This window comes from Hemitrygon akajei, chromosome 1 (genome assembly GCF_048418815.1).
Source record: "Hemitrygon akajei chromosome 1, sHemAka1.3, whole genome shotgun sequence".
In the NCBI taxonomy this organism is placed as follows: domain Eukaryota; kingdom Metazoa; phylum Chordata; class Chondrichthyes; order Myliobatiformes; family Dasyatidae; genus Hemitrygon; species Hemitrygon akajei.
Window position 1 is genome coordinate 183,545,511 of NC_133124.1, and position 26,986 is coordinate 183,572,496.

Here is a 26,986-nt window from a genome sequence, read left to right on the forward strand (position 1 = left end):
ACATGCTGGTCGAGGCTGTCTCAGATCGTCTCCAGTGACTTTCCTGCCACTGATGTCAGCATCGCCCGTCTGTAGCTCCCTGGCTTGCCCCTTACAGCCCTCCTCCAGTCTTCCTGTAACTTGCCCGTGACGATGTATGTATTTCCACCCTGCAATATATTTCCGACTTTTCCCAGTTTCCTGGGATACGCTTGGCCCAAACTTGGGGATTAATCTACCTTTATGTCCCAGACACGTTGTTCTCGTCCCTAAACACACCTTCTTCCACGTCCGTTTCCACGGTGAAGAGACAAGTATTAAGACCTTTCCCGTCCCCTGTGCTCCACACACTACCCTGATCCTCAGGGATCCTATCCTCTCGCTGGTGAACCATGTGCTCTTGATATACTTGTGGAAACTCTCAGCACTCTCCCTCACTTTGTTGGCCACTATCATCTGTGTGGCTAAATGGCTTCAGTTAACTGCTGAACAATGCCTCTCCTGACCGGACTCATCATCCAAGGCTCCCCACCACTCACTCACCAGCCTGCACAGGGACATGGCCCTAACTCTCCCATTGAGAGCCCACACCTTGCCAGCCATCCCTCTCCTGGGATTCAGATCTAACATCCATCACTAGTGAGCGTGCACATGGACTTGTGCCTCTTTTCTCACAAGTGAATAGTAAGTGTGCGAGGACTGGAGCTTCCTATCACCAGTGAGTGTGAAAGACTTTCACCACCCCTGCATGTGTGTGTGTGTGTGCACGCAAATCCCAACATGCCATCTGTCAGCAAGACACTGACAATCTCTCCAGAGAATAGGCAGCCCTGGTACCTGATGCTCCACAACTGAGTGTCAAATGGAGGGGGCCGGTGGGTGTGCGAGGCCCACCACACCACGTGCCATCACTTTACGCGACTCATCCAACCTGGCGCCAGTGAGGTTGTGCCCAGTGTTGTCATACAGTGTACACACCCCATCAAGAGTGCAAGGTCAAGACCCCCCCCCCCCCCCCGAACCACTGTGAGCGAGGCTTATATCCCATCTGTCTCAGTGCAAAGCCTGATGCTGTCGGTCAATGAGTGCACACCTGTTACTGAGTGTGCAAAGGCACCACACAACCATTGCCAGTGTGCAAGATCTGGTGCACGCCTATTATGGGTGTGCAAGGTTTGATGCCAGTGGGAGGGGTGGGAAAGGGCCGAGGAGATGGCAGGGCGGGAGAGCTGCGGGGGGGGGGGGCGATGAGGCAGGAGGGCAGAGCTGATGCCCCATGGGACGAGACGGGCAAGTTGGGGATGGAGGAACAGACGCTGGTGGACACCACATCTTACACCCTCAGGTATAACTGGGAGGGGTGGGGGTGCCTGCACTGACCCTCTGAGAACCCAGCCACGTTGTGAAGGACGGTATTAAGAACACACTGTGCACAGTTGGATTGGTGCCCCTTGGGGAGTCATTTCAATGTATAATACAAAGCAACTTTACAGATATTGTACAGAATGCTTCAGCATGAGGCGGCAGGGTGGGGAGAGGCCTGAAGGGGCGTGCGGCAGGGAGGGGAGAAAAGACACGCTAAAGGAACCTGACAGCGTGGGAGACACGGGAGTTAAAATGAATGAAATAGGAAAGGATGAAGAAAAAAATGAAGAGCTAAGGCTTAGAGACTGTAGTGTGGGAATGGGAGGGTGGAAGGGGTGTGGAAGAGAGGGACAGGGATGGCGAGAGCGCGAGGCTGGGTAGGGAGGAGGTGACTGAAGCAAGGGGGTGAGGGGGAAGCGTCGGATGGCTGAAGACAAAGTGAGACAGAGTGGGCGCGTTTGAGAGTGTGAGCGACATGGAGGAGACCCCACTCCCAAAGGAATCTGTACAGCGCCCCCAAGGCTGGTTCATACCGGTCGAAATCGGCATCCCCACACCGCGACGGGCACGGAAGCAGTCTACGCGGTCCCCCCCAAACCCCACCCACCCCTCACCCATCCTCCCTCCCTCGCGCCTCCCCCCACCCCCTCCCTCCCAAATCCTGTCCAGCACAGGGAAGCATCCTCCTCCTGTCCGCCTCGCAGGGTAGTGCTCACACGCACAACCCCTTCCTCCTGGATCGGTGCGGAGATCACAGTCCGTGCTCCCGACCCGCGGCGTGGCTCCTGGTTGCTCTGTCCCACCGATCAGCTTCGAGGAATCCCGTCCTGGCCCCGCCACACCTCGCATTACGGTGCAGACACACACACATCGACACTACCACCGCCTCCAGAATCTGTGCAAAGTCTATGGCTCCTCACACCTGTCTCCCACCGACTTGGGGGTGGGGGTTTCAAAAAAATCCCATCCAGTGTGGGTGAGCACTTCCCTCCTCCTTCGCCCTTCATTGTTCTGCCGTCTCATGTTAAGGTGCGTGCACACACACAGACGCTGTCCCCTCCTCCAGAATCTGCATGGAGTCCACGGCTCTTCCTTCCTGTCCCCCGCCAATCGAGTCCGAGGAAACCTGTCCGTCTGCGGCAGACCCTCTTCCCTGGTCTATCTGTCCGAGGCGCCGCCCTCCTCCTGCTCCCGATCGGCCGCTGTGCCGGAGTGTACTGAGTCCTTGGAGAAGGGGGCCAGTTCTCCGCAGCATTGCGGGAAGCCCCGTGTTTATATTTATATATTTATAGATACCTACGCAGTATGAAAAGGACAAGGTGGGTGGGGGTGGGCCGCTGGGCAGTCACCTGGCGGTGGGGTTGCTGGGGGAGCTGTGCTCCGGCGAGGACTCGGGCCCCGGCCCTTCCGTCTCGACTGAGGGCTCCTCCTCGTGGCGGGCCAGTGCATCGGGGCCGGGCTGGGCGGAGGGCGAGGCCGGGAAGGGCGAGGAGGGCAGCGGCTGCTCACTGGGCGTGGCCGTCTGCATGATCTTCTGGCGCACCTCGCGAATCTTCAGCTGCAGGCACACCTTGGTTGGGAAGATGTCCGAGTAGCGAGCCTGGAAGGCAGCCGTAGCTTGTGCTGCAGGGGCAGAGGGGCAGGAGTGAGGGGGGTGGGAGGGGAGTGTAAGGACATGGGGAAGGGTGGGAAAAACAGGGATGAAGAAGAGAGGAAGTCGTTACAACGAATAGTCCTGGATGGTGTGACGTCCCCTCTAACAAGCAATGTCCCATGCCCACCCCCCGGCACCTCCTCAGCTCTCTCTCTCTGATTTAACAGCAGCTGGATACAGTACACCCAGCCACACGTTTGATTTTGTCACTGTTATTCCTGCTCAGTAATGGAGGCACGGGGGCACGGGATCCCTCACTACATCCAACCCCGCCGCGGCTTGTTCCCACCCCCTCCACATGCGTTCCGCTCGTCGCTGTGTAAGCGGACACAGGGTTGAAGGGACATTGGGAGGGAGGGAGAAGGGGGAATGGGGGGAGGAAGTGGAAGATCGCCACGCGGTCACTCACCAGAGGGGAAGAAACCATGCTCCTGGAACAGCTGCATGACCAAGGCACGCCGCTGGTCGAGGGTTCGCCGCAGCGAGGAGTAGGGCACCTTGTCCGCCAGGTCAGCCAGCACGTCGTCCGCATCCGATCCTTGACTCACTGAGAGAACAGGGCACATCAAAGGCTGGGGCTGGTCTCGATGGCCCTCTTCCTTCTCAATCTACCCCTTTCCTCGCCCCCCTCCCTTCCCATCTCCTTCATGGTTCTCTCCTGCTCCCTCACAAAGCAGATCCACTCTCTGAATTTTCCCCATGACTCTCACTCTATACATCACACCCGACCCCCAGATTCCACCCCTTACTGAGGGAGGGGGGGGGGGGTAGAATTCAGAGCAGCCAATTAACCCATCCACCCCACCCATCGTTGGGATATGGGACAGAACTGGAACTCCTGGAGAAAATGCACTGGTTACAGGGAGAACGTGCAAACACCACGCACACAGAGAAGAAAGCTGGTCTGCACAGGGAGTTATAAGCTACCGGGGGAAGGAATTAGAAACAAACTGACACAAACTCAGTGAGAAGTAGTACAAATCCTCCCTTCCTCCTCCTCCCCCGTTCCCAACTCCCTTCCTACACCTCTCAGTTTCACCCCCATCTCCGGCCAGTCCACATTAACTGCACTGTGTCCCACACTGACCCCCGAGGGTCTCTCCTTCCACTCGACAATTGGCTCTGGGCTCAAAGCAGCACAGGACCTTTGCAACTGAGGACATCAACCCTGCCCAGACCCCACTGAAACAGGAGCTGCCCACGCACCACATCTGGGTGACCTCCCCCAGCCCCACGTACCGGGTCTGTCAAAGGTGAAGATGTCGCCCTCCCGGCTGGCGCTCTTGGGCGTGTTGGGCTCAGAGCTGCAGCTAGATCGACGGCGCAGTTTCCTCTTCGGGGAGATGGGGTCTTCCGTTGAGGAGTCCAGGTCTGGGGGGAGAGCCGCAGTATGAGAGCACGGAAGAGGGAGGGAGGGGCGCAAGAGGGTGGGGGTGCAAGGAGAGGAAAAGAGACAGGGGTAACAGAAAGACAAGAAGAGGGGAAGAGGAGAGGGGTGAAGGTGATTGGGGATAGCAGGGGCAGGGAGGAGTGAGGGTGGGGGGTAGAGGGAGGAGCAAAAGAGAGAATAAAGGGGATAGAGGGAGGTAGGGGGAGTGGGAGGGAGAAGCTGGAAAGAGCTAGCAGAATGGAGGTAGGATGGGTAGATTGGGGAACAGGGAGGGAAGTGTGGGTGGTTGGAGAGAGGAGAGAGTGGGAAAGGTGAGGGTGATGGGGTGGAGAGGTGGTGATGGAAGAGGGGGAAGTGACGGCTGTAGGACAGTGGGGAGAATGGAGTACCACCCCATACCTGTGGAATTCTTGCGTTTCTTGCGGTAGCTGCTAAGGATGGTGCGGGGCGAAGTGGTGAGGGCCTGCAGGGTGGGCGAGGGCAGCACCTCCTCAGGCCGGAACTCGGGCAGCTCGGCAAAGCGCTCCTCAAAGTCCACCTCCAACAGCACGCTGCGGGGAGGAACAGCACCATCAGACCGGGAAGGGCAACACCATCATACGGGACAGAAGAGCCATCAAAAAGCAACCAAGTCACACTGGGTGAGAGTTTCAGATTCACCAATAAAAAAAAGCAGGATTAAGTGGAGTGGATTAAGAGTGTTAAGAGTGGGAAACTGAGCCTTTGGCTTAAGAGGCTTCAGAGGGAGGCACAAGTGAGTCACTGGTAAAGAATTTGCATTATTAGTTTTATATAATATACCAAGTCATAACAAATTAAATTAAATAGGGATGCAGGATCAGGTGGTGTGTTGTAGCTGCATGTTTTGGGAGCTGGTGGATCTCTGTGTTTCCTGGTGACCACATCCGCAGCGAGTGTCGGCTGCTCGAGGAACTCAGGCTCAAAGTTGATGACCTGGAATCTGAGCTTCAAACACAGCGATGCATCGGGGGGGGGGGGGGGGGGGCGGTTACCTGGACACACTTTCAGGAGGCAGTTGCAACGATTAGATACTTCAAATCCCGCATCGCGAGGTAACAGAGCGTGACTGACTGCTCGTGAGACTGGTGGAGGAAACCAAGATGCAAGATATGTGGAAGGGCATGTGGTAATGAGGAAGCAGGGAGTCTGCAGAACAGGCAGATTTGGAGAAAGAGGAAAGAAGTGACAGATGGAATACAGTCTAAAAAAGTATGGTCATGTACACTTTGGTAAGAAAAAATAAATGGGGGGGGAAAATTCAAAAATCCAAGGTGCAAAGGGACTTGGCAATTCAGGATTACCTAAATTCATTTTCAGACTGAGTCTGTGGTAAGGAAGGCAAATGCAGAGTTCAAGAGCACTCAAATATAAGAGGAAGGATGTAATGCTGAGGCCTTTTAAGGTATTGGTCAGACCACACTCAGAGTATTGTGAGAAGTTCTTATCTAAGAAAAGTAGTGCTGTTTTTGGAGACGGTGCAAAAGCGGTTCACTTTCTGGCCTGGGATGGGGAAAGGGGGAACTGGGGGAAAAACAGGGCCAAGAGTTGGGGGTGTCCCAAGCAGAGAGAGACACAGGGCAGGATCTGACCCCCCCCCTCCCCCACGCCATGAACCCAGTCCCCATTAACAAATTATCTCCACTGGCCGCCACATTAACCCCTCACTTCCCCATGATCCCAGTCCTCGCCCCACGTCAACCCCTCACCTCCACGACCCCAACCACCACATTAACCCGTCGTATCCCCATGACCTTGGTCACCACGTAAACCCATCACATCCCTGTGACCCCAGTTGCACACCACTCACTTGTCCACCGAGTCAAATGTTTTCTTCAGTGGCGGCGGCCGGACCTTCACCTTCTTGGGAGGTTCTTTTTTATCAGTGGGGTCAGAGGGGGGAGCTGCAGCCTTACCAGGCTCGCCAGAGGCAGGTGAGGTTTGGGAAGTGCTGGGTGCCTCCCCTCGGCTGTCCAGGAGCGAGCCCCGCCACTCTCCGCTGCCTGCGTACTTCACCTGTCAAATGCACACAGTGGTGTCAGGGGTCAGATGCACCGGACGAGAGGCCATTTTCCTCCATATCTCTCTCTCTCTCTGTTCCTCACCCCAATACCTTTCTCTCTCTCTCTCTTCCCCCAGGGGTGCCCTATTGGACATGTAGCATATAGTCCTCTTTCAAGTCCCATCCTTCTTCACACCCTCTTTCTCAGTGCTCTCTCAAAAGGCCCAACCCCTCCCTCTCAATCTCTGCCTCCCAGCCCTCAGCCCGACTCCGCACTTCCCAGCGCTCTTTCTGTCTTGTTTCTCTGCCTCCTCTCATCTGTCTAATCCAGTGGTCCCCAAAGGTTATGACAGCACTGCTCCTAGAGTTGGGAGGGGTCACTCAGTAGGAGGGGGGCAGCTGAGGGGTTACAGGTTTAATTTAAGAAATAAATTAATTATAAGCATTTTATCTTCAGTACCTCATAACTGATTACGAAGATCAAGTAATCATCTTTTGTTTACCCATCATTCCCTGACTTTGCTCGAAGCACATTATATTCGTTGAAAAGAAATGTGACACTTCTGTATTTGCATATCATGAGAAATCTGGGCTGAAGAAATTGTGTTATTTCCATGTCCAGTGCATTATTACTGTCTACTACTGTAGTACAGTATAAGCTAGTGTGATTTCTATACTCTCTTCACGCAGTGAAGCAATTCATCTGAAGTTTAGAATCTACTGTTCAATGGTCTTCACTGCATTTCTCTAGCACACGGCTCAACCAAGATACTACTGCCCTACTTTATGTATCTTTAGGCAGAGAGCCTGAGTTGTGAGGGCATCATACCCTCCCCCTTTATTGATCACAGTGCTTGAGGTTGGACTGAACAATAGGAAAATGACCGTGGTCATTAAACAATAAAGAAAATAGCAGAGGCAGACCAAACTAAAAAGTGCAGACAGTATAGTGTGGAGTACCAGAAAATATAGGTTGATATCAGCACTAAGCAATCAACAGCAGCCAATGTGCAAAAGTTTTTTTTCCCCAAACGAGGCAATGAAACTGTCCAGGCCCTTTGAACATTTGAAGAAAATACACTCTGAGAAAGCAAACAAGAACTCGGCTTATTTTCAGCCACTTCACAATTCAGAAATGGAAAACAATGTTTGGAAAACATGTTTGCCAGCACTTCAAAAAAAAAGTGCTAGTTTGCATCCTTCATACATTTCATTGCTTGTTACTAAATCTAGAATGCCCCATACAATTGGAGAAAGACTGATTCTGCCAGCAGTAAGGGAGATTCTGAGTATGGCTTTGCATACATCACCAGACCAAATAATTGAAGTGATTCTGCTCAGTGACAACTCTGTTCAAAGACAAATAGATGAGATGTTGGAGATTGTGCAACATATCTAGGGCAACAAAATTTACTCTGCACTTGGAAAAGTCAACTTTGCAAAGCAACAAATCTTTGTTGCTTGTTTATGTTCACTTTGTAAAAGAGGAAAGCATTGTTCAAATTGTAATTTGCAAGGGAACTATCAACAGATACAAAAGGAAAGTTAGTATTTCGGGTTCTTGAGTAAGTTTTCAAAGAGAAGAACATTCCGTTCACAAAAATTCTTGCCCGTGCCACAGATGAGAACACCAATGACATGATAGTACCGATGGGGTTATTACTTTCATGAAAAAAGCTGTACCCAACATATTTACATCTTACTGTGTAATTCACAGATGGTATCTTGTCACAAAAAAACCCCAAGTGATCAGCTACGTAAATCATTAAGTACTATTGTCACAGTGGTAAATAAAATCGTCCCATGCTCTCAATTTTCAGCTATTTTGAGAGCTTTGTATTGAGAATGATGAACAGTTTGAGTAATTGCTGTTGCACACAGAAGTCAGATGGTTCTCAAAGGAAAACTGCTAATATGTCACTAATATAGCTGTTAATATGAGACACTCGTATGTGCTTTTTGAAACTAATAAAATTCTTTGAAGACTCGAATGCTTCATTCAGTAATAACTCAAGAATAGTAACCATGACATTGCTTATTTGGCAGAATTATTTGCAAAGTTTAATGAAATTAATCTTCAATTGTAAGGAAATGATTTGAATCTTATCAAAGTCAAATCAGTCGTCTTCACATTTCTGTCCCAAGTTAACCCTATTTAAGTCCAACATTGGCCATCTAATTTCCAAGTCTATGAGTTGGAAGAACAAGAAAGAACACCAGATGATGTTCTTCAAGTATACTGTGCCCCACCTGGGTAAGCTGCATAAAGATGTCAGAGAGATTTCAGGATCTTCTCTTGATCCAAATTCCAGATTGGGTAATAAATCCATTCCTGAATACTTGTAACGAGGAAGGATAGGGAAAGAACCGATTTCACTACAAAATGACTGAGCTGACGCCAAGGTTTAAAAATTCACATCAACACTTTTGATTGCAGAAAGTTATCTCTGAGTGCTATCCTGCACTGTGGAAAAATATTAAGGTGTTCTTGGTCGCCTTTCCAACATCATATTTAGTGGTGCGTGTTTCAGTGCAGTCTCTTTCAAAACAAAATAGTCTGCAAATTAGTGCACGTAGGGATCTGCTGATTGATACTCTACCTGATGTCAGCTTCACTGTACTGAGCCCATCCGTCTCATTGAAAGGTGAAAAAGCAATGGACTACTGAATAGTTGGACTACTAACGTACACTCTAAAACTATTGATGAAAATTGATTTACTGTAATTAAATAGAAATAATTTTATTCGTAGTTTTAAATAAATTTGAATCATTGGTTTGCAATTTATTACTCCTTTGAATTTCTAGTTCCTATTTTCTTCACTGTGCATCACAAATCTAAATTCTTTAGTTTTTTTTAAGTAATGGCTGGAAAGAGAGAGGGGTCACTGTGAACTAAGGTGCAGGAATCCAGAGAAACACTGGTCTATTCCATCTCCCCGTCACTATTCTAGAACACAGAACATAGAAATCTACAGCACATTTCAGGCCATGTAACCTGCTCTACAAACTACCTAGAACTGCCCTACCGCATAGCCCTCTATTGTTCTAAGCTCCACCTACCCAAGAGTCTCTTAAAAGATCCTATTTTATCTGCCTCCACCAACCACCATCATCAGCAGTGCATTCCACACATCCACCACTCTGTGAAAAACTTACCCCGACATCTCCTCTGTACCTACTTCCGAGCACCTTAAAACCATAGCCCCTCTTGTTAGCCATTTCAGCCCTGGGAAAAAGCCTCTGGCTATCCACACGATCAATGCCCCTCATCATCTTATACACCATCAGGTCACGTCTCATTCTCTGTTGCTCCAAGGAGAAAAGGCCAAGCTCACTCAACCTTTTCTCACAAGGCAACGTCCTTGTAAATCTCCCCTGCACTCCTTCTATAGTATCCACATCCTTCCTGTAGTGAGGTGACCAGAACTGAACACAGTACTCTGTGGGGTCTGACCAAGGTGTTACATAGGTGTAACATGACCTCCCGACTCTTGAACTCAATCCCATGGTTGATAAACACCATATGCCTTCTTAACGACTCTCAACCTACGCAACAGCTTTGAGTGTCCTATGGACACTGACCCCAAGATCTCTCTGATCATCCACACTGCCAAGAGTTTTACCATTAATACTATATTGTCTTTAAATTTGACCTACCAAAATAAACCACTTCACACTTATCTGAGTTGAACTCCATCTACCACTTCTCAGCCCAGTTCTGTATCCTGTTGATGTCCCCACTGTAACCTCTGACAACCCTCCAGACTATCCACAATACTCCCACGTGTCATCAGCAAATTTACTAACCCACCCTTCTACTCCTTCATCCTTGTTTGAAATGAGAGAAAGTCAACATGATTTGAGAGGAACACGTATATTTCAAAAACAAAGGATAAGAACAAATGTAAAAAATCCTTGTATTTCAGTCAGAGGGGTGAATCTATGGAACAGTTGTAGTGAGAATTTAAAATCTTGCACCACACTTAAGTTTAAAAAATTATTTAAAAGTAAATTAATGAACAAATATAAAATACTTGATTTAAAATGAATGGGGGGAATGTAAATAAATGATGCTTTGAATTGGATTTTGTGTTAAAAGATTACGAAACTTTTTGTTTTGATGTGATGATTGATGCCAAGTATGTTTCTGTATAAGTAAGGGGGTAGGCGTAATAAGCTGTAGCTTCAGCCTACACCCTTTCGGTCTGTTTCAAATATTTTTATTATTTAATTTTGTCTTATGAAATCATCGTTGAAAATGATGCTTTTTGTTATGTTTGTACTGACCGAAAAAAATAAAAATTCCATTCATTCGTTCATTTATAAAAATCACAAATGAGGAGGGTTCCCAGAACCGACCCCTGCTGAACACCACTGGTCACCGGCCACCATGCAGAATACGAACCTTCTGCAAACACTCTTTGCCTTCTGTAGGCAAGCTAGTTCTGGATCCACAAAGCAAGGTCTCCTTGGATCTCATGCCTCCTTACCTTCTGAATGAGCCTTGCATGGGGAACCTTATCAAATGCCCTACTGAAATCCATATACACTAATCCACTGCTCTACCTTCATCAATGTGGTTTGTTACTCCCTCAAAGAATTCAATCAGGTTTGTAAGGCACCACCTGCCCTGAAAAAGCCATGCTGACTATCCCTAATCCCCAATTCTAACTCTTCCTTCCTGCTCCCCCACCATCCTTCCATGCCACACCATCTCCTCCAACACACCCAACCCTCCACAACTCTCCCACTCCGTCTCTTCCCACACCCTCCCTCTCTTCCCCCTCACCGCAGGCTCCTTCTTGACCATGACCTCGGTGTTGGTGGACCTGCTGCTGTAGGCGGTAGGACTGCCGCTGCCCTTGGCTGGGACCCCCATCCCAGTCTCTCCATGGCCCCTGTCCTCGCCGGGTGGGCGCTCCTCCCTGGGGAACCCCTCCTCAGGGCCCAGCAACCCCAGGAGCTGTGATCCCTCCTCCAGCCGCGGCGATTCAGGCCGCCCGTCCTCTCTCTCCGGCACTGACTGCTTGCCCACTCCCCGTCCGGATGCTGGCGTGTCAAGTCCAGCTGGTGGAAGGCTCAGGGGGCCGGACTTGGCCTTGGCTGCCTGCTTCGGAATAGGTTGGGGTCGCAGGTTAAAGGTCAGATTCCCTGTGGGTTGGAGAAGGGGAGGGGAGGAGACAACAAGCAGAGATACCGATCAGAATTGGGATCTGGAAGCCACACAGCAGAAAGTGGCCACGTCCCGTTGAACCTTTCTCATTCGGAAATCTATCCAAGTAGGGAGGCGGGTGTGGAGGGAGAAGAGGAAAGGGGGGGAACGGGGAGGACGAGGTTGGAGCGGGGCTCCAGAGGGGTGCGAGATGGGGGCAGAAGGATCAGGGGCCATGTGTAGGGAGGCGAGTATCCCATCTGGACAGGTGGAGTCAGATCATGAGACGGCAGGGAGCTCACATCTGGAGCTATGGGAAGGGCCGATTGCACATCGACATAATATGGGAGAGTTGAGACGGCACAGGGGAAAGAGAGGAAGGAGAACAAGAGAGATCTCAAGGATCTCACACCCAGAGGGGGAGCAGGTGCAGAATTTGGGGAGGGGATGAAACAGAACCAGACTCAGGGGGGTGCTGCGGTGGAAAGAGGGGGGAGGGTGGAAGAGATCTTTGGTAGGGTGCTTGGGGAGAAAGGAGGGTAAGGGTAATAACAGTGATGTGACACTGGATCTCCTGGGATGGGGAGCTGGACCGCAGGACCCTCTGATCCTACTTCCCCACAAGTAGGCACCTCACTTACCTTGTGGAGGGATGGTCAGCCCAGTGTGGAGTGAGGTGGCTGGTCCCTGGGACGAAGCTGGAGCGGCTGATGTTGATGGGGCAGGAGGAGCAGGCGAAACCACCGCCTTGGGTAGGATGGTGGTTGGCAGTGAGCTGGCTGAGGTCGGAGCACCTGGCTTCACCGAGGCAATGGCCACTGGAGGCTGCACAGATGGGAGGGGGCCAGTGGTCAGGACTGGAGACTGGCCTAGGGGGAGAAAGGGTGGTAAGAGTAATAGAGCTCACGAGAGACACAGGGAAAGAGAGAGAGAGAAAGAGAGGGGGGGAGGGGGGAGAGGTGAGGGGGGAGAGGGGGACAGCGGGAAAAGGAGAGGGGGGGACAGAGAGAGAGGGAGGGGGGACAGAGAGAGAGGGAGGGGGGACAGAGAGAGAGGGAGGGGGGACAGAGAGAGAGGGAGGGGGGACAGAGAGAGAGGGAGGGGGGACAGAGAGAGAGAGGGAGGGGGACAGAGAGAGAGAGGGAGGGGGGACAGAGAGAGAGGGAGAGGGGACAGAGAGAGAGGGAGGGGGACAGAGAGAGAGGGAGGGGGACAGAGAAAGAGGGAGAGGGGGTACAGGGAGAGGGAGAGGGGGTACAGGGAGAGGGAGAGGGGGTACAGGGAGAGGGAGAGGGGGTACAGGGAGAGGGAGAGGGGGTACAGGGAGAGGGAGAGGGGGTACAGGGAGAGGGAGAGGGGGACAGAGGGAGAGGGAGAGGGGGACAGAGGGAGAGGGAGAGGGGGACAGAGGGAGAGGGAGAGGGGGACAGAGGGAGAGGGAGAGGGGGACAGAGGGAGAGGGGGACAGAGGGAGAGGGGGACAGAGGGAGAGGGAGTGGGGGGACAGAGGGAGAGGGAAGTGGGGGGACAGAGGGAGAGGGAGTGGGGGGACAGGGGGACACGGGGACACAGAGAGGGGGACAGAGATAGTGATTAGTGTAGGTGCAGTGACACACGCACACACACACACACACACAGAGGATCTCCAATACAGAGTGTTCCTCCCCTCCCCCCCAACAAGTATCTCAGCACACCCTCCCACTACTGGGCACACTGAGCTTAGCCTGATACATCATCCTTGTCCCTCTGATCATCAACATTCAGAACTCAAGCAGTCCACACATCCAGTGCCTGGAGTAGTAACCACAATCCCTGCCTGCACCTGTTGTATAGAACCCCCCCTCCCTCCCACCCCCATGTGCAATGGGCTCCATCCCACTGTTCCCCACACTTACAGCACCACACCCACTCAGGGAAGATCCCAGCCGCTCTCGCGGATCACCACAGCCGTGCTCTGTACATAACCACCCCGACCCCAGCTCCTCTACAGTCTGATGGACAGGCATACACACACTACTGTATCTCACCCTGCCCTGTACCTAGGGCCCTGCTACCTCTACTCTGTGCCGTCCACCATGTCTCTCTCAGTCCCCTACACTGGGTGTCACTGAACATGGATCACGCCTCCTTCACCATATGTGTTCTACTCTCGCTGACACCGCCCCCCCCCCCCCCCCACAAGTAGATCCTGGCTTCCCCACTGTACACCGTATGCAAATTCCAGTTCCTTCAATGTACACATATCCTGGCTTCCTTGCTGTACAAAGCCCCTTTACTTCCCCTCTCGCATACGATCTCTGATTTCCTTCCACTACACGCAACCCGAGCCCGCCGGCAAATTCGGTTTGCAACCCTGGCCCCTCCACTGTCCAGCACCCCCACCCACCTGTCAGCAGGGGCTGCAGCAGGGTGCAGCCGTCGGCAGCGATGGTGGTGAAGCCCAGGGCTACGGGCGGCTGCCTGAAGGCGGCGCTGCTGCTGGGGGAGGGGGTGCCATGGACGGAGGACACCGAGGTCACCAGGGGGACAGCCGGCTGCACACCCCCACTGGACGGAATGTAGGCAATCCTGGGGGAGAGAGCAATGGTCAGGACGAGGGTACACGCACTCCCACAGTGGGTCCCACTCTCCCTGCTGCCCCTCCCTTCCGATCCTCCCGCAGTGCAGCCCTCCCACCTCGCCGCCCCTCCATCCCGCGGCACTCCCTCCTCGCTGACCCTCCATCCACTGCCCTGACACCCACCTGGTTGAAGTCGGCAGCAGCATCTTCGGCGGGTGGCTGCCTGCGGCCATCACAGCAGCAGTGGGTGCGGCCGTGTAGCTGGTGTGGGACACGGAGCTGGCTGGCTGCTGTATCGGGTTCTGTGACGTGATCTGTGGCTGCACCACAGGGATCGGAGCAATTTGTATTATCTGTGAGATAAACAAAAAAATCACCAGGCAGGATACAACAATCTCCACCTAATCCATTCCAAATATTACCGTTACCCCACTTCACACAGACACAAAATGCTGGAGGAACTCAGCGGGCCAGGCAGCAACTATGCAAAGGAATAAACAGATAATATTTTAGGCTGAGACCCTTCAATAGACTTTGGAGCCTTGGCCTGAAACATCAACTGCTTATTTCTTTCCATAGATGCTACCTGACCTGCTGAGTTGCTCCAGAGTTTTGTGTGTGATGGATTCTGGCATCTGCAGACTTCCTCATTTTCTTGTCTATATTACCATTACCCTCCTTCAGCTGCTCCATGCCATCTGAAACTCCATTCCAGGAATTATTATTACCCTCCTTCAGTGGCTCCACTGCATCTGAAACTCTATTCCAGGAATTACCATTACCCTCCTTCAGTTGCTCAATTCCATCTGCAATTCCATTCCAGGAATTACTATTACCCTCCATTCCATTTGTAATTCCAGTCCAGGAATTACCATTAACCTTAATTCAGCAGCTGTATTCCATCTTGAAGTGTAGTCCAGATGTTACAATTCACCCACTTTATCCCATCCTGAACTCCATTCCTATTATCACCACTACCCTCCAATATCTTCCCCCACTCTATTCCATCCACATCAGCATTCCAGGTATTATCTCTACCCTCCTTCACAGCTCTATTCCAGTTAACAGTGCCCTCTAACTGTTAGAGGGTACTGGGAACACCCTCTAACAATTCTCAGCCTGGGTTCCACAGATCTCTTGCTTAATGGAATTGGACTATGGAATTAAATAAAGGTTGGGTTGGGTTAGGAACCCCCTGCTCTAAAACCTCCACCCTACTCTATTTCGATTTCAACTCCATCCCAGTTTTTAACGATCCTCCAGCACCTTCGCTCACTCCATACTGCCTTCAAACCCATTCCCATCATACCCACCACCTTCATCTACTCTTCATTCATAATTCCAGTCCAGTTGTTACCACCTATCTCTAACACCCTCAACCAGCTCCAATCCAGTTAGTACCACCACTATCTCAGCTGCCTCCTCTCCTCCATTCCAGTTTTAACCGCACCCCACAAGTTCAATACCCTCCCCTAACACAGCAGAACCTCCGGAGCCAGCTGAGATACACAAGAAGTGTGTGTCGTTTTGCGGTTCTGAGCTGCGTTCAACCACAAATCCTGCACGTGCTGAAACACTGGAAAATCATATCCACGTGGGGGGGGGGAGTGGGAATTTGGGAAACAAGTAGGATGAGGAAGGGAGGGAGGGTAGGTGGGAAGGGGATCCCGAAGGGGTTGTATAAAAGGCAAATGGAGGGGATGTGCGGGTGGGGGGGGAGAATGGGGGTCATGTGGGGGTAAACAGGGGAGGTGCAGGGAAATGGGGGGCACGACACAAGGAGGGTGCTCTCACCTTGCTGCCCTGCTGCCCCCCGTTGTGCAGGGTGATGGGCGGAGTGGCCACGTGGACGGCCCCCGACACAGTCCCGCGGACAGAGACCTGAGGCGAGGGCAGGGCCACTAGCACCTTGCCCTGCACGGGGCTGGGGGCCGGGAGCAATGCTGGCGGCTGGAGCACCTGAGCCGTGTTGATGGGTGACAGGGCTGGCACCGGGGACATCGACTGAGCTGTGGAGAGAGCGCAGCAGGGGTGAGGGGGTGATCACTGCACCAAGCACCTCCCCCCATCCCTTCCTGTCTCCCCACTGTCCGAGTCGACTCCACCCCCAGCACAAACACGCATTTCACTCGACGTTTATTTGACATATTTTATTTATTTAGAGATTCTTGCGGCCCTTTGAACCACACAGCCCTGACAACCCCAATTTAACCCTAACCTTATCACCGGACAATTTACAATGACCAATTAACCTACTAACTGGTAGGTCTTTGGACTGTGGGAGGAAACTGGAGCACCCCAGGTAAACCCACGCATACCACGGGGAGGATAGATAGATGACACCATTCGCCTGAGCTGCAAAAGTGTCTTTGTAGTTTGCTGAGGGCTAGATCTGTGGCATTCAAGTCTGGTGATCCAGGACTAGACAAGGAGGCCGGGTACTTACGCAGAGCTATCGCAAGAAGAAAGGAACAACCCTGAACAAGGCTAGAGGCAAAATCAGATGCATATCAATTCTGGCAGGATTTGCAGGCCATTACTTCCTACAAAGCAAAACCTAACACATGAATGGCAGCGATGCTTCACTCCCAGATGAGCTCAACGCCTTTTATGCACGCTACAAGGATTCCTGCTGCACCTGGTGACCCTGCGATCCCTTCCTCAGAGGCTGATGTCAGATTACCCTTCAAGAAGGGTGAACCCTTGCAAGGCCACAAGCCCCAGTGGGGTACCTGGAAAGCCTCTGAAAAGTTATGCCAACCAATTGGCGGGGGTGCTCAAAGACATCTTCAACCTCTCATTGCTATAGTCATTAGTTCCCACCTGCTTCATAAGGGCAACAAGCTTACCAGTGCCAAGAAGAGAGCTGCCTTATTGACTATCATCTCGTAGTACTCACATCTATGGTGATAGAGATGTTGGTTATGTCCAGAATCAACTGTCTCAGCAAGCTCCTGGACTCACCCCAATCTGACTATCGCCACAATAGGTCTACAGCGAATGCGATCTTCATGTGGCCTTGGATCACTTGGACAATACTAACACTTATGTCAGGCTGCTGTTTAACATAATCTGCATACAGCTCTGCATTTAACATAATAATTCCTACAAGTCAAAAAGCTCAAAAACCTGGACCTCTGTACCTCACTCTGCAACTGGATCGTCGACTTCCACAATCTGTGCGGGTCCGAAATAACATCTCCACCTCGTGATAATTGACACTGGTGCACCTCAGGGATGTATGCTTGTCCTACTGCTCCACTCTCTCTACACACATGACTGTGTAGCTAGGCACAGCTCAAATGCCATCTATAAATTTGCTGACAACACAACTACTGGCAGAATATCAGATGGTGACGAGAAGGCATACAGGAGCAAGATGAATCAGCTGGTTGAGTGTGTCACAGCAATAACCTTGCACTCAATGTCCATTAAGACCAAAGAATTAATTGTGGACTGCAGAAAGGGTAAGATAAGGAAACACACACCAGTCCTCATAGGGGGATCAGAATTAGAACGAGTGAGCAATTTCAAGTTTCTGGATGTCAACATCTACGAGGATCTATCCTGGGCACAACATATCGATGCAGTTACAAAGAAGGTACAACAGTGGCTATATTTCATTAGGAGATTTGGTATGTCACCAAAGACACTCGCAAGTTTCTGGCAAGCATTTCAACTGGCTGCATCACCTTCTGGTATGGGGAAATGGGGAGGCCATTGCACAGGATCAAAATAGCTGCGGAAAAGTTGTAAACTCGGTCAGCTCCATCATGGGCACTTGCCTCCCCTGCATCCTGGACATCTTCAAGGAGCAATGGCTCAAAAAGGTGGCATCGATCATTAAAGAGCCTCATCACCTAGGACTACACACCACCTTCGCATTGCTATCATCAGGGAGGAGGTACAGCAGCCTGAAGGCACTCGCTCAACAATTTATGAACAGCTTCTTCTCCTCTGCCATCAACTTTCTGAATGGTCATTGAACCCATGAACACTACCTCACTACGTTGTCTGCACTGCTTATCTAATCACACTTACTGTAATTCAGAGTTTTTATTATGTATTGCAATACACTGCTGCCGGATAACAACAAATTTCACAACACATATGCCAGATATCAAAACTGATTCTGACATTAACTACGCTACTGTGGTGCTACCGTGTTTTGATGCATGCGATATTTTAATGAATAAAATCTGAAGCCTGTCTCCCTCTGATTCTCACCTCTCCCAATACCCTCTTTGCCCCTCCACTCGTCACCCCCTCCTACCCTTCTCCCCTCCTCCTCAGTGCCTCTTCTAACTACAGCCTCTCCTATTCCTTAGTCCCTTCCTCCAGTTTCACCATCACCCTCACCCATCACTTCCTCCCCTCCCTTATACCCCTCTCCCATTCCGCAGGTATTCTCTCCTCACTCTCGCCCGTCCTCTCCCCATTCACTCTCAATCCCTGCTCCCTGTCCCCTTATCTTCCCTCCCCGCCCCTCTCCCATTCCCCTCCCCTCGGTCACCTCCTCACCTTTCGGGGTCCCTGTGGTACTGCCCATTGGGGTGGGTTGGATGATGGAGATGCCCTGGTGGGGCGGGACAGCTCCTGTTGCTGAGGCCGAGGCCGGGGGTAGCAGCTTGCCATTGGTGGGAGGAAGTGCGAAATGGAGGCCAGTGCACCCTGACTGGGCACGAACAGGTACGGGGACCGCAGACCGCCCCCCTCCCACCCCCTGGGGTTGGGGTAGGACGTACTGTAGCTGGGCCACTGCTCCCCCCCTCAGGGGCTGGGGCTGCAGGACCCCCAAGGGCAGGGTACCGTTGGGGCTGCCTCCGCCCTGGGCCACCAGCTGCAAGGAAGGTGGGGCAGCCCGCTGGACCCGGGAAGGGGCAAGCGGTGGGGGCGGGGGCCTCCTCTCAGGGGGGTAGAGCAAGCCCAGGCCAGGTGGGAGGCAGGCAGGAGGCTCTGAGGCAGGGGGTGGGCCGCCAACAGACCGTAACACTGTGGCCCCCCCTCCGCCTGCTGAGGCCTTGGGGCAGCGGGGAGCCGAGAGCCTCTCAGTACCTGGTGGGGCAATGACCGAGTGGCCGGAAGGGGGGCGGGTGGGCTCCCCCTCTTTTCTGGGAGGCGTTCGCCCTTCCCTGGCACGCTCCTGGGGCGAAGGGGGAGGCAGGATGCCGTGTGGGCCACGGGATTCACGGCTGTGGGAGGGGGTGGAGGAAGAGGATGAGGGGGTCACAGATGCAGATGCTGCGGCCTCGGAGGGTTCCCGAACAACTGTGTCACCATGGCTTGGCGCCCGGACTCCCGGCTGTGGAGAGCTGCGGATCACCGGTGGAAAAGTCTGTGGGGAGAGTCAGTGTCAGTCACCATCTTCCCATCAATTCAATGCCCCCCTCCCACCAATCCATCTTCCCTAACCAAACACCCTTCCCTCCCAGACTCGCCCACCAAGCAGGTCCCACATGCCGTAAGGGAAGGTGCAGCGGCAGGAAGGGGTAGCGGTGAGGGTGTGCCACAGCAAGTGCCCCGCCGGAGGGGTAAAATTCTGGTAATTGTATCAGGAAGTGATGCAGTATAAGGGAGGAGGGAGGGCTTGTTAGGATGGACAGTGTTGAAAAGGGAAGGAATGCATATTGCATGAGAAGAGGTGGAGTGGAGAGAGCAGAGGAGGTGTAAAAGGAGGGGGAAGTCACTGGGGAAGGAGGTAGTAGTCAAGGAGAGGAGGGAAGGGGCAGTTGGATGGGAGGGGACAGGGAGAGTCGGGGAAGTGGGAAGGCAGGGGGTTGTAGGAGGCCTGGAGTGGGGCGGGTGGGCTTTTGGAGGCTGAGGACTCCCACTGACACCACACACACCTTGGACTCTCCGTCATCAGCTGACATGCCTTCGCTGTCACTGTCCGTCACCCTCTCCTTGCACTTCAGGTCGATGTCCCCAGGAAATGCCTCCTCTGTCGAGTAGAACAAAGGCCCGATCAACTCCAAGCCGCGCTCTCGGCACCTCCCCCCTCCGTTCCCCTCCCCCCACAAGAACTGGCAGCCCACCATCCCCTCCCACGGGAACACAGACTTCAACCCTGACCATAAAGCGCATATAGAGTTAGCTCACTCGCTCCACTACATCTGCTCAGCCATGGCTGATCTAATTTCCTCTCAACCCCATTCTCCTTTCTCCCCCGTAACCTTTGATGCCCTTACTAATCAAGAACCTATCAAACAGCATTTTAAATATACACAATGACGTGGCCTCCACAGCAGTGTATGGTAATGAATTCTACAGGTTCAGCATCCTCTGCTTAAAGAAATGTATCCTCATCTATTCTGAAGGGACATTCTTACATTCTAAGGCTGTGCCTTCCGGTCCTAGACTCCCCCACTATTCTGGCCTTGAGAAACACAAAATGGGCTGAAACCTCAACTGTACTTTTTCCCATAGATGCTGCCTGGCCTGCTGATTTCCTCCAGCATTTTGTGTGTGTTGCTCAGATTTCCAGGATCTGCAGATTTTCTCTTGTTTGTTCTTTCAACGTTCGATAAGTATTTCATAGGGAAATCCCAGTTGAGCTCTTCTCCCTCTCCCCCACCCCTTGCCCTTGAACCACAAGTCTAGCCCCAGTCTCCCGGGAGCTCGGTCTACCTGCCAGTCACCTCCCATCCACCTCAACTCTGAATCTCAGCTTGGTGTCTCCCCACCCCATCAGCTTGCTTGGCCTTTCTCACTTTTGGCCAAAGCACTGCATCAGATCCCTGAAATTTTGCAAGTAGAAAGGATGGCAAAGATGATGTATGGCATATCTGCCTGCAATAGTTGAGGCATTGAGTACAAGAGTCAGGAAGTCATGTTGAAGTGGTATAAAACTTAGGTCAGGTTGCACATGTTTAGTTCTGCTTGCCCCATTATGGGGAGGATGCAGAGGGCTTTGGAGAGGGTGCAGAAGAGGTTGCCTGGTTTAGAGAGCATGACCCAAAATTAGAGAGGTTGGACAAACATGGGCTGCTTTCTCTGGAGCAGTAGAGGCTAAGAGAAGACCTGATAGAAGTTTGTATAATTATCAGAGGCACAGATACCAGAATCTTTTTCTCGGGGTTGAAATGTCTAATACGGGAGGGCAGGCGTTTAAGGTGAGAGGAGGTGAATTCAAAAGGAGAGTGCCTGAAACTCGTGGTCAGGGGTTGCTGTTGGAGACAGACATGATAGAGGAGCTCAAAAGGCCCTTAGATCAGCATATGAACGAACGGAGGGGCGTGTACATTGTGCAGACAGAAGGAACTTAGTTTTATTTGACATCATGGGCCACAGGGCTTGTTCCTGTGCTGTTCTATGAAAATGTTGGCCATTCCTCTCTCCCCGCCCCCCCCCCCCCCCCACCCCCCACAGACCCTGCTTGACCCACTGAGCTCCTCCAGTAGATGCTCCATCACTCTTGCACTCTGGGTTGGGATGTGATCTCCTCCAGTGCAGGAAAACTGCCCCTTTCCCTCATCCACGAGGCCCAGTTCCCTTCTCCCCGACTCACCCATCACGTCGTCGTCACCCTCCTCCTCGCAGATGACCATCCGCTCCTCGTCACTGGTCATGTCCTCGCTGGCTGTGCGCTGTGAGCGGAACTGCCGGGGGGGACAGCTCGAGGGGGTGGCCTCACCAGGTGGGTGGGGACTGAAGCCCCGAGGCCCTAGGGCAGGGTGTGGCCCTCGCATCCCAGCATAGGGCAGCGGGCTGACACACATCTGTGGGGGATGGAGGAAGGGGAAAGAGGGTGAGATGGGAACAAGCTACCCAACACCCCCTCCAGAGAATCGTCCTCCCCTCAACCTCAGAAGTCCATGGGTCTGTCTTCTAACTTAATCCCCCATCCTCTCCAGCTCAGTGCTTTAAGGACATCCTGAGGCCCTTTGCCCCTCTAAAGGGCGCAAGGCAGAAATACACTGCATCAGCCACATAACCTACAAGTCAGGAGTATAATGGGGCATTCCCCGTTTGGCTAGGTGGAGTTAGTCCATGCATTCCACATCCACCACAGTATCTGTCTCCCACCTATCTACAAGACAGGAGTGTGATGAGACACTCCCCTCTTAATGGGCAGAGCTAGTCCTCGCACTCCATATTCACATTACTCACCATGCTACTCTAACAGCCCCTCCTAAAATCCTTACCCACGTCTCCTGCCCAAGGGGACAATAACAAAGTTTCCTCGCCAACCGCGCTTTAACCACTTGGTGTTACGAGACCCGTGCGCCGCCCCCAAGACACTTCCCCAAACCTGGTGCATACCTGTGCCAGCTCCTCCAGCACCTCGGTGTCTCGCTCGCACTTCTCCGAGCTGTGGGCACCACTATGGGAGAAGGCACGGGGCCGGGTCAGCTGGGTGTTCCCCACCCCAGGGTGCTGGCCACCCTCAGGGTTCATCAGCAGGGAGATGGGTTTGCAGTCTGTTCCTGAAGGGTCCTGGCAGTCTGACGTCAACTCCGACGACACTGGAGTGACAGCGAGAGGGAGAGGGAGTTGAAGACAGTGAGAGCGAGTCAAGAGTCTGAGGAACTCAGTCACCAGCACTTTTCTCCCAAGTCCCAGGTTTACTGTTCCCACTGACCCCACCCCCATTGCTGGAAAATGACTTACAGCCAAACCAACCCACGCCATAGCTCTCAGCCCGTCCATCTCACCCATTCCCAGCTGTGTCACTCCCCCTCTCCGCAGCCCTCGCTCTACCCATGTCTCTTTCTCTCTCTCCCTGTCCATACATCACTGTCTTCCTCTCTGCATGCGTGTCCTTTTGCATGTGTTCCTGTCTATCTTTATTGTGTGTGTGCATGCCACCTCCTTTGTGTGCGGGTGTGATGTGTCTCTCTTCCAGCCACCTCTCTCTCTCTCTGTGAGTGTATCAGTCTGTCTCACTCTCCCCGTCTCCATGGGTGTTTCTCTCCCCCTCCTTTCTCCCCAGCTATATGCGGCTCGCATGTTCTCCTTGTGGTCTTGTGGCTTCCTCCAGATGCTCCAGTTTCCTCTCACTGGGGTGGTGGGTGGGGAGGGCAGTGAATTGCCTCTTGTGTGGGTGAGGGGCAGAATGGGGTAGGGGAGGGGGAAGATTCGGATTTGGTGAGAGTGTGAATCAATGAAACAGATCATTCTTCACTGATCAGTGGCCGAGGGTAGGCACGCACTCTACGGCCGAAAGATCTGTTTCTGTGCTGTATCTACAACTAACTCCTGACTTCCCCCCTCTTAAAAACCCCATGTCCTCTTGTCCTAGACATGTGACCATGGAAAAGAGGTGTTTCCTTTTTTTTTTTACAATCCGCCCTCACTCACCCCTCAATAAAATTTTTGAAAATTATCAGGTCCCCCACCAGGCCCCTCCGCTCCAGGAAGAACAGACCCAGCTTCTCTCGTCTCTTCCCGTCACTGTAACGTCCTGGGAATCCCCTCTCCAGTGCAGTCACCTCCTACACTGTAGTGTGGTGATCAGAAATTTACATAGTATCCCAAATGAAGTCTGATCAGTGTGTTTGGACCAACACCCCACACCCCTACTCTTATGCTCTACGTCCTGTATGTCACCTTCACCAGCTGTGCTGTGGGATCCTTAAACTGGTACCACAAGGTCTATTCGGTCCTTAAAGAGCAGCCAATTAACCTACTGAACCTGCACGTGTTTTTTTCTTGGGTATTTTGAAGAAAACCAGAGCACCTGGGTGAAACCCATGTGGTCACAGGGAGAACATGCAAACTCCACACAGATGGAGGCACACACCCACAGGCAGAGCATCAACATGGACCTCTGGAGCCAAGCCAGGGCGTCAATGATAGTCCAAAGCCACTGTTAGTCGCCCGTCCCATGCAGAGGGCATCACACTTCTTCCCTCTCCCAGTGACTGAGCCCAGCACCGTTGGGAGAGTACTGCAAAGGGCTAGCACAGAAACAATGGGCTGAAGAGCCAGTCACCAAGCCACAAGCCCAGAGGAGGAATGCATCCTTGTCAAGGTACCGGAGGGTCTGAGAGTAGACCCCACCCAACCACCACTAATCACATATACGCAACACAGCAGCTAGGTTACCTGCTGTGGCAGAGAGCGCACCGGTCTCTGACATGCTGCGTTCCCGTGGCTCCTTGCACCTCAGGGTCCCAGGACCCCCGAGGGCTGTCTTCACGTCGGAGCTGGACTTCTTTCGGTCTTTGTTGCACCACTTCCAGTCTGGGTGGGCTTTGAAGTGAGCTTCCTTCACCTGCCAACACCAAAGGCAAGGGAAACAGGGGTGTGGTTTAGGAGGAAGAGAGATTGATCACTCAGCACCAGCGATCCCCTCACCATCCCACCATGCTCTCCTGGGGTCAGGCACAGCGTGAAGCTCCCTCAATACCATCCTATCACACACTCCTGGGGTCAGACACAGAGCGAAGCTCCCTCAATACCATCCCATCACACACCCCCGGGGTCAGACACAGAGCGAAGCTCCCTCAATACCATCCCATCACACACTCCTGGGGTCAGACACAGAGCGAAGCTCCCTCAATACCATCCTATCACACACTCCCGGGGTCAGACACAGCGTGAAGCTCCCTCAATACCATCCTATCACACACTCCCAGGGTCAGACACAGAGCGAAGCTCCCTCAATACCATCCCATCACACACTCCTGGGGTCAGACACAGAGCGAAGCTCCCTCAATACCATCCCATCACACACCCCCGGGGTCAGACACAGAGCGAAGCTCCCTCAATACCATCCCATCACACACCCCCGGGGTCAGACACAGAGCGAAGCTCCCTCAATACCATCCTATCACACACTCCTGGGGTCAGACACAGAGCGAAGCTCCCTCAATACCATCCCATCACACACTCCTGGGGTCAGACACAGAGCGAAGCTCCCTCAATACCATCCCATCACACACTCCTGGGGTCAGACACAGAGTGAAGCACCCTCCACACCGTCCCATCACACACTCCCAGGGTCAGACACAGAGTGAAGCTCCCTCAATACCATCCCATCACACACTCCTGGGGTCAGACACAGAGCGAAGCTCCCTCAATACCATCCCATCACACACTCCTGGGGTCAGACACAGAGTGAAACTCCCTCAATACCATCCCATCACACACTCCTGGAGTCAGACACAGAGCGAAGCTCCCTCAATACCATCCCATCACACACTCCTGGGGTCAGACACAGAGCGAAGCTCCCTCAATACCATCCCATCACACACTCCTGGGGTCAGACACAGAGCGAAGCTCCCTCAATACCATCCCATCACACACTCCTGGGGTCAGACACAGAGTGAAGCACCCTCCACACCGTCCCATCACACACTCCCAGGGTCAGACACAGAGTGAAGCTCCCTCCACACCGTCCCATCACACACTCCCGGGGTCAGACACAGAGCGAAGCTCCCTCAATACCATCCCATCACACACTCCTGGGGTCAGACACAGAGTGAAGCTCCCTCAATACCATCCCATCACACACTCCTGGGGTCAGACACAGAGCGAAGCTCCCTCAATACCATCCCATCACACACTCCTGGGGTCAGACACAGAGTGAAGCACCCTCCACACCGTCCCATCACACACTCCCAGGGTCAAACAGAGTGAAGCTCCCTCCACACCGTCCCATCACACACTCCCGGGGTCAGACAGAGCGAAGCTCCCTCAATACCATCCCATCACATACTCCCGGGGTCAGACACAGAGCGAAGCTCCCTCAATACCATCCCATCACACACTCCTGGGGTCAGACACAGAGTGAAGCTCCCTCAATACCATCCCATCACACACTCCTGGGGTCAGACACAGAGCGAAGCTCCCTCAATACCATCCCATCACACACTCCCGGGGTCAGACACAGAGTGAAGCTCCCTCCACACTGTCCCATCACACACTCCTGGGGTCAGACACAGAGTGAAGCTCCCTCCACACCGTCCCATCACACACTCCCGGGGTCAGACACAGAGTGAATGTCCCTCCGCACCATCCCATCACACACTCCCAGGGTCAGACACAGAGTGAAGCTCCCTCCACACCATCCCATCACACACTCCCAGGGTCAGACACAGAGTGAATCTCCCTCCGCACCATCCCATCACACACTCCCAGGGTCAGACACAGAGTGAAGCTCCCTCCACACCGTCCCATCACACACTCCCGGGGTGAGACACAGAGTGAATCTCCCTCCGCACCATCCCATCACACACTCCCAGGGTCAGACACAGAGTGAAGCTCCCTCCACACCATCCCATCACACACTCCCAGGGTCAGACACAGAGTGAATCTCCCTCCACACCGTCCCATCACACACTCCCGGGGTGAGACACAGAGTGAAGCTCCCTCCACACCATCCCATCACACACTCCCAGGGTCAGACACAGAGTGAATCTCCCTCCACACCGTCCCATCACACACTCCTGGGGTCAGCCACAGAGAGAAGCTCCCTTTACATTGTCCCATCCACACTTGGAGCATGGTTTGGTACATACTGTGGCCATTTTGGAGACTTGGTTGTCACAAGGATAGGAATGGCTGCTGGATGTTCAGGGGTTTAGATGTTTCAAAAGGAACAGGAAGGGAGGGAGGGAAAGGAGGCGGATGAGTGGCATTGCTAATTAGGGATAGTATCATATGTGCAGAAAGGGAGAACACTGTGGAGTGACTGTCCACTGAGTCAGCGTGGGTGGAAGAAAGAACAGGAAGGGAGCAATCATTCTACTGGAAAATTTGATAAACCCCCCAATAGCAACAGGGACACTGAGTATCCTACAGGCAGTTTTTGGAAAGGTGCAAAAGTAACAGGGATGTTGTCATGGGGATTTCAACTTCCCTAGTACTGATTGGCACCTCCTTAGTGCAAAAGGTTTAGACGGGGTGGAATTTGTTAGGT

At 52.7% G+C, this 26,986-nt stretch overlaps 1 protein-coding gene across 2 annotated transcripts in view; it reads right to left on the reverse strand.

Annotated features, from left to right (window-relative positions):
- Window positions 1-1,420: 1,420 nt before the first annotated feature.
- LOC140733080 (protein capicua homolog) overlaps window positions 1,421-26,986 on the reverse strand; it is a 93,475-nt gene continuing 67,909 nt past the window's right edge. For both annotated transcript variants that reach the window (XM_073055908.1, XM_073055917.1), the window contains exons 6-20: window positions 24,169-24,337; window positions 22,384-22,586; window positions 21,629-21,839; window positions 19,968-20,062; window positions 18,643-19,456; window positions 15,916-16,130; window positions 14,305-14,474; window positions 13,948-14,129; window positions 12,203-12,430; window positions 11,199-11,560; window positions 6,217-6,422; window positions 4,788-4,939; window positions 4,238-4,369; window positions 3,408-3,545; window positions 1,421-2,967 (exon numbers count right to left, since the gene is read on the reverse strand). In XM_073055908.1, coding sequence (XP_072912009.1) covers window positions 2,690-2,967; window positions 3,408-3,545; window positions 4,238-4,369; window positions 4,788-4,939; window positions 6,217-6,422; window positions 11,199-11,560; window positions 12,203-12,430; window positions 13,948-14,129; window positions 14,305-14,474; window positions 15,916-16,130; window positions 18,643-19,456; window positions 19,968-20,062; window positions 21,629-21,839; window positions 22,384-22,586; window positions 24,169-24,337 — 3,555 coding nt within the window. In that variant the 3' untranslated portion in view covers window positions 1,421-2,689. The remainder of the gene's footprint in view (window positions 2,968-3,407; window positions 3,546-4,237; window positions 4,370-4,787; window positions 4,940-6,216; window positions 6,423-11,198; window positions 11,561-12,202; window positions 12,431-13,947; window positions 14,130-14,304; window positions 14,475-15,915; window positions 16,131-18,642; window positions 19,457-19,967; window positions 20,063-21,628; window positions 21,840-22,383; window positions 22,587-24,168; window positions 24,338-26,986) is intronic.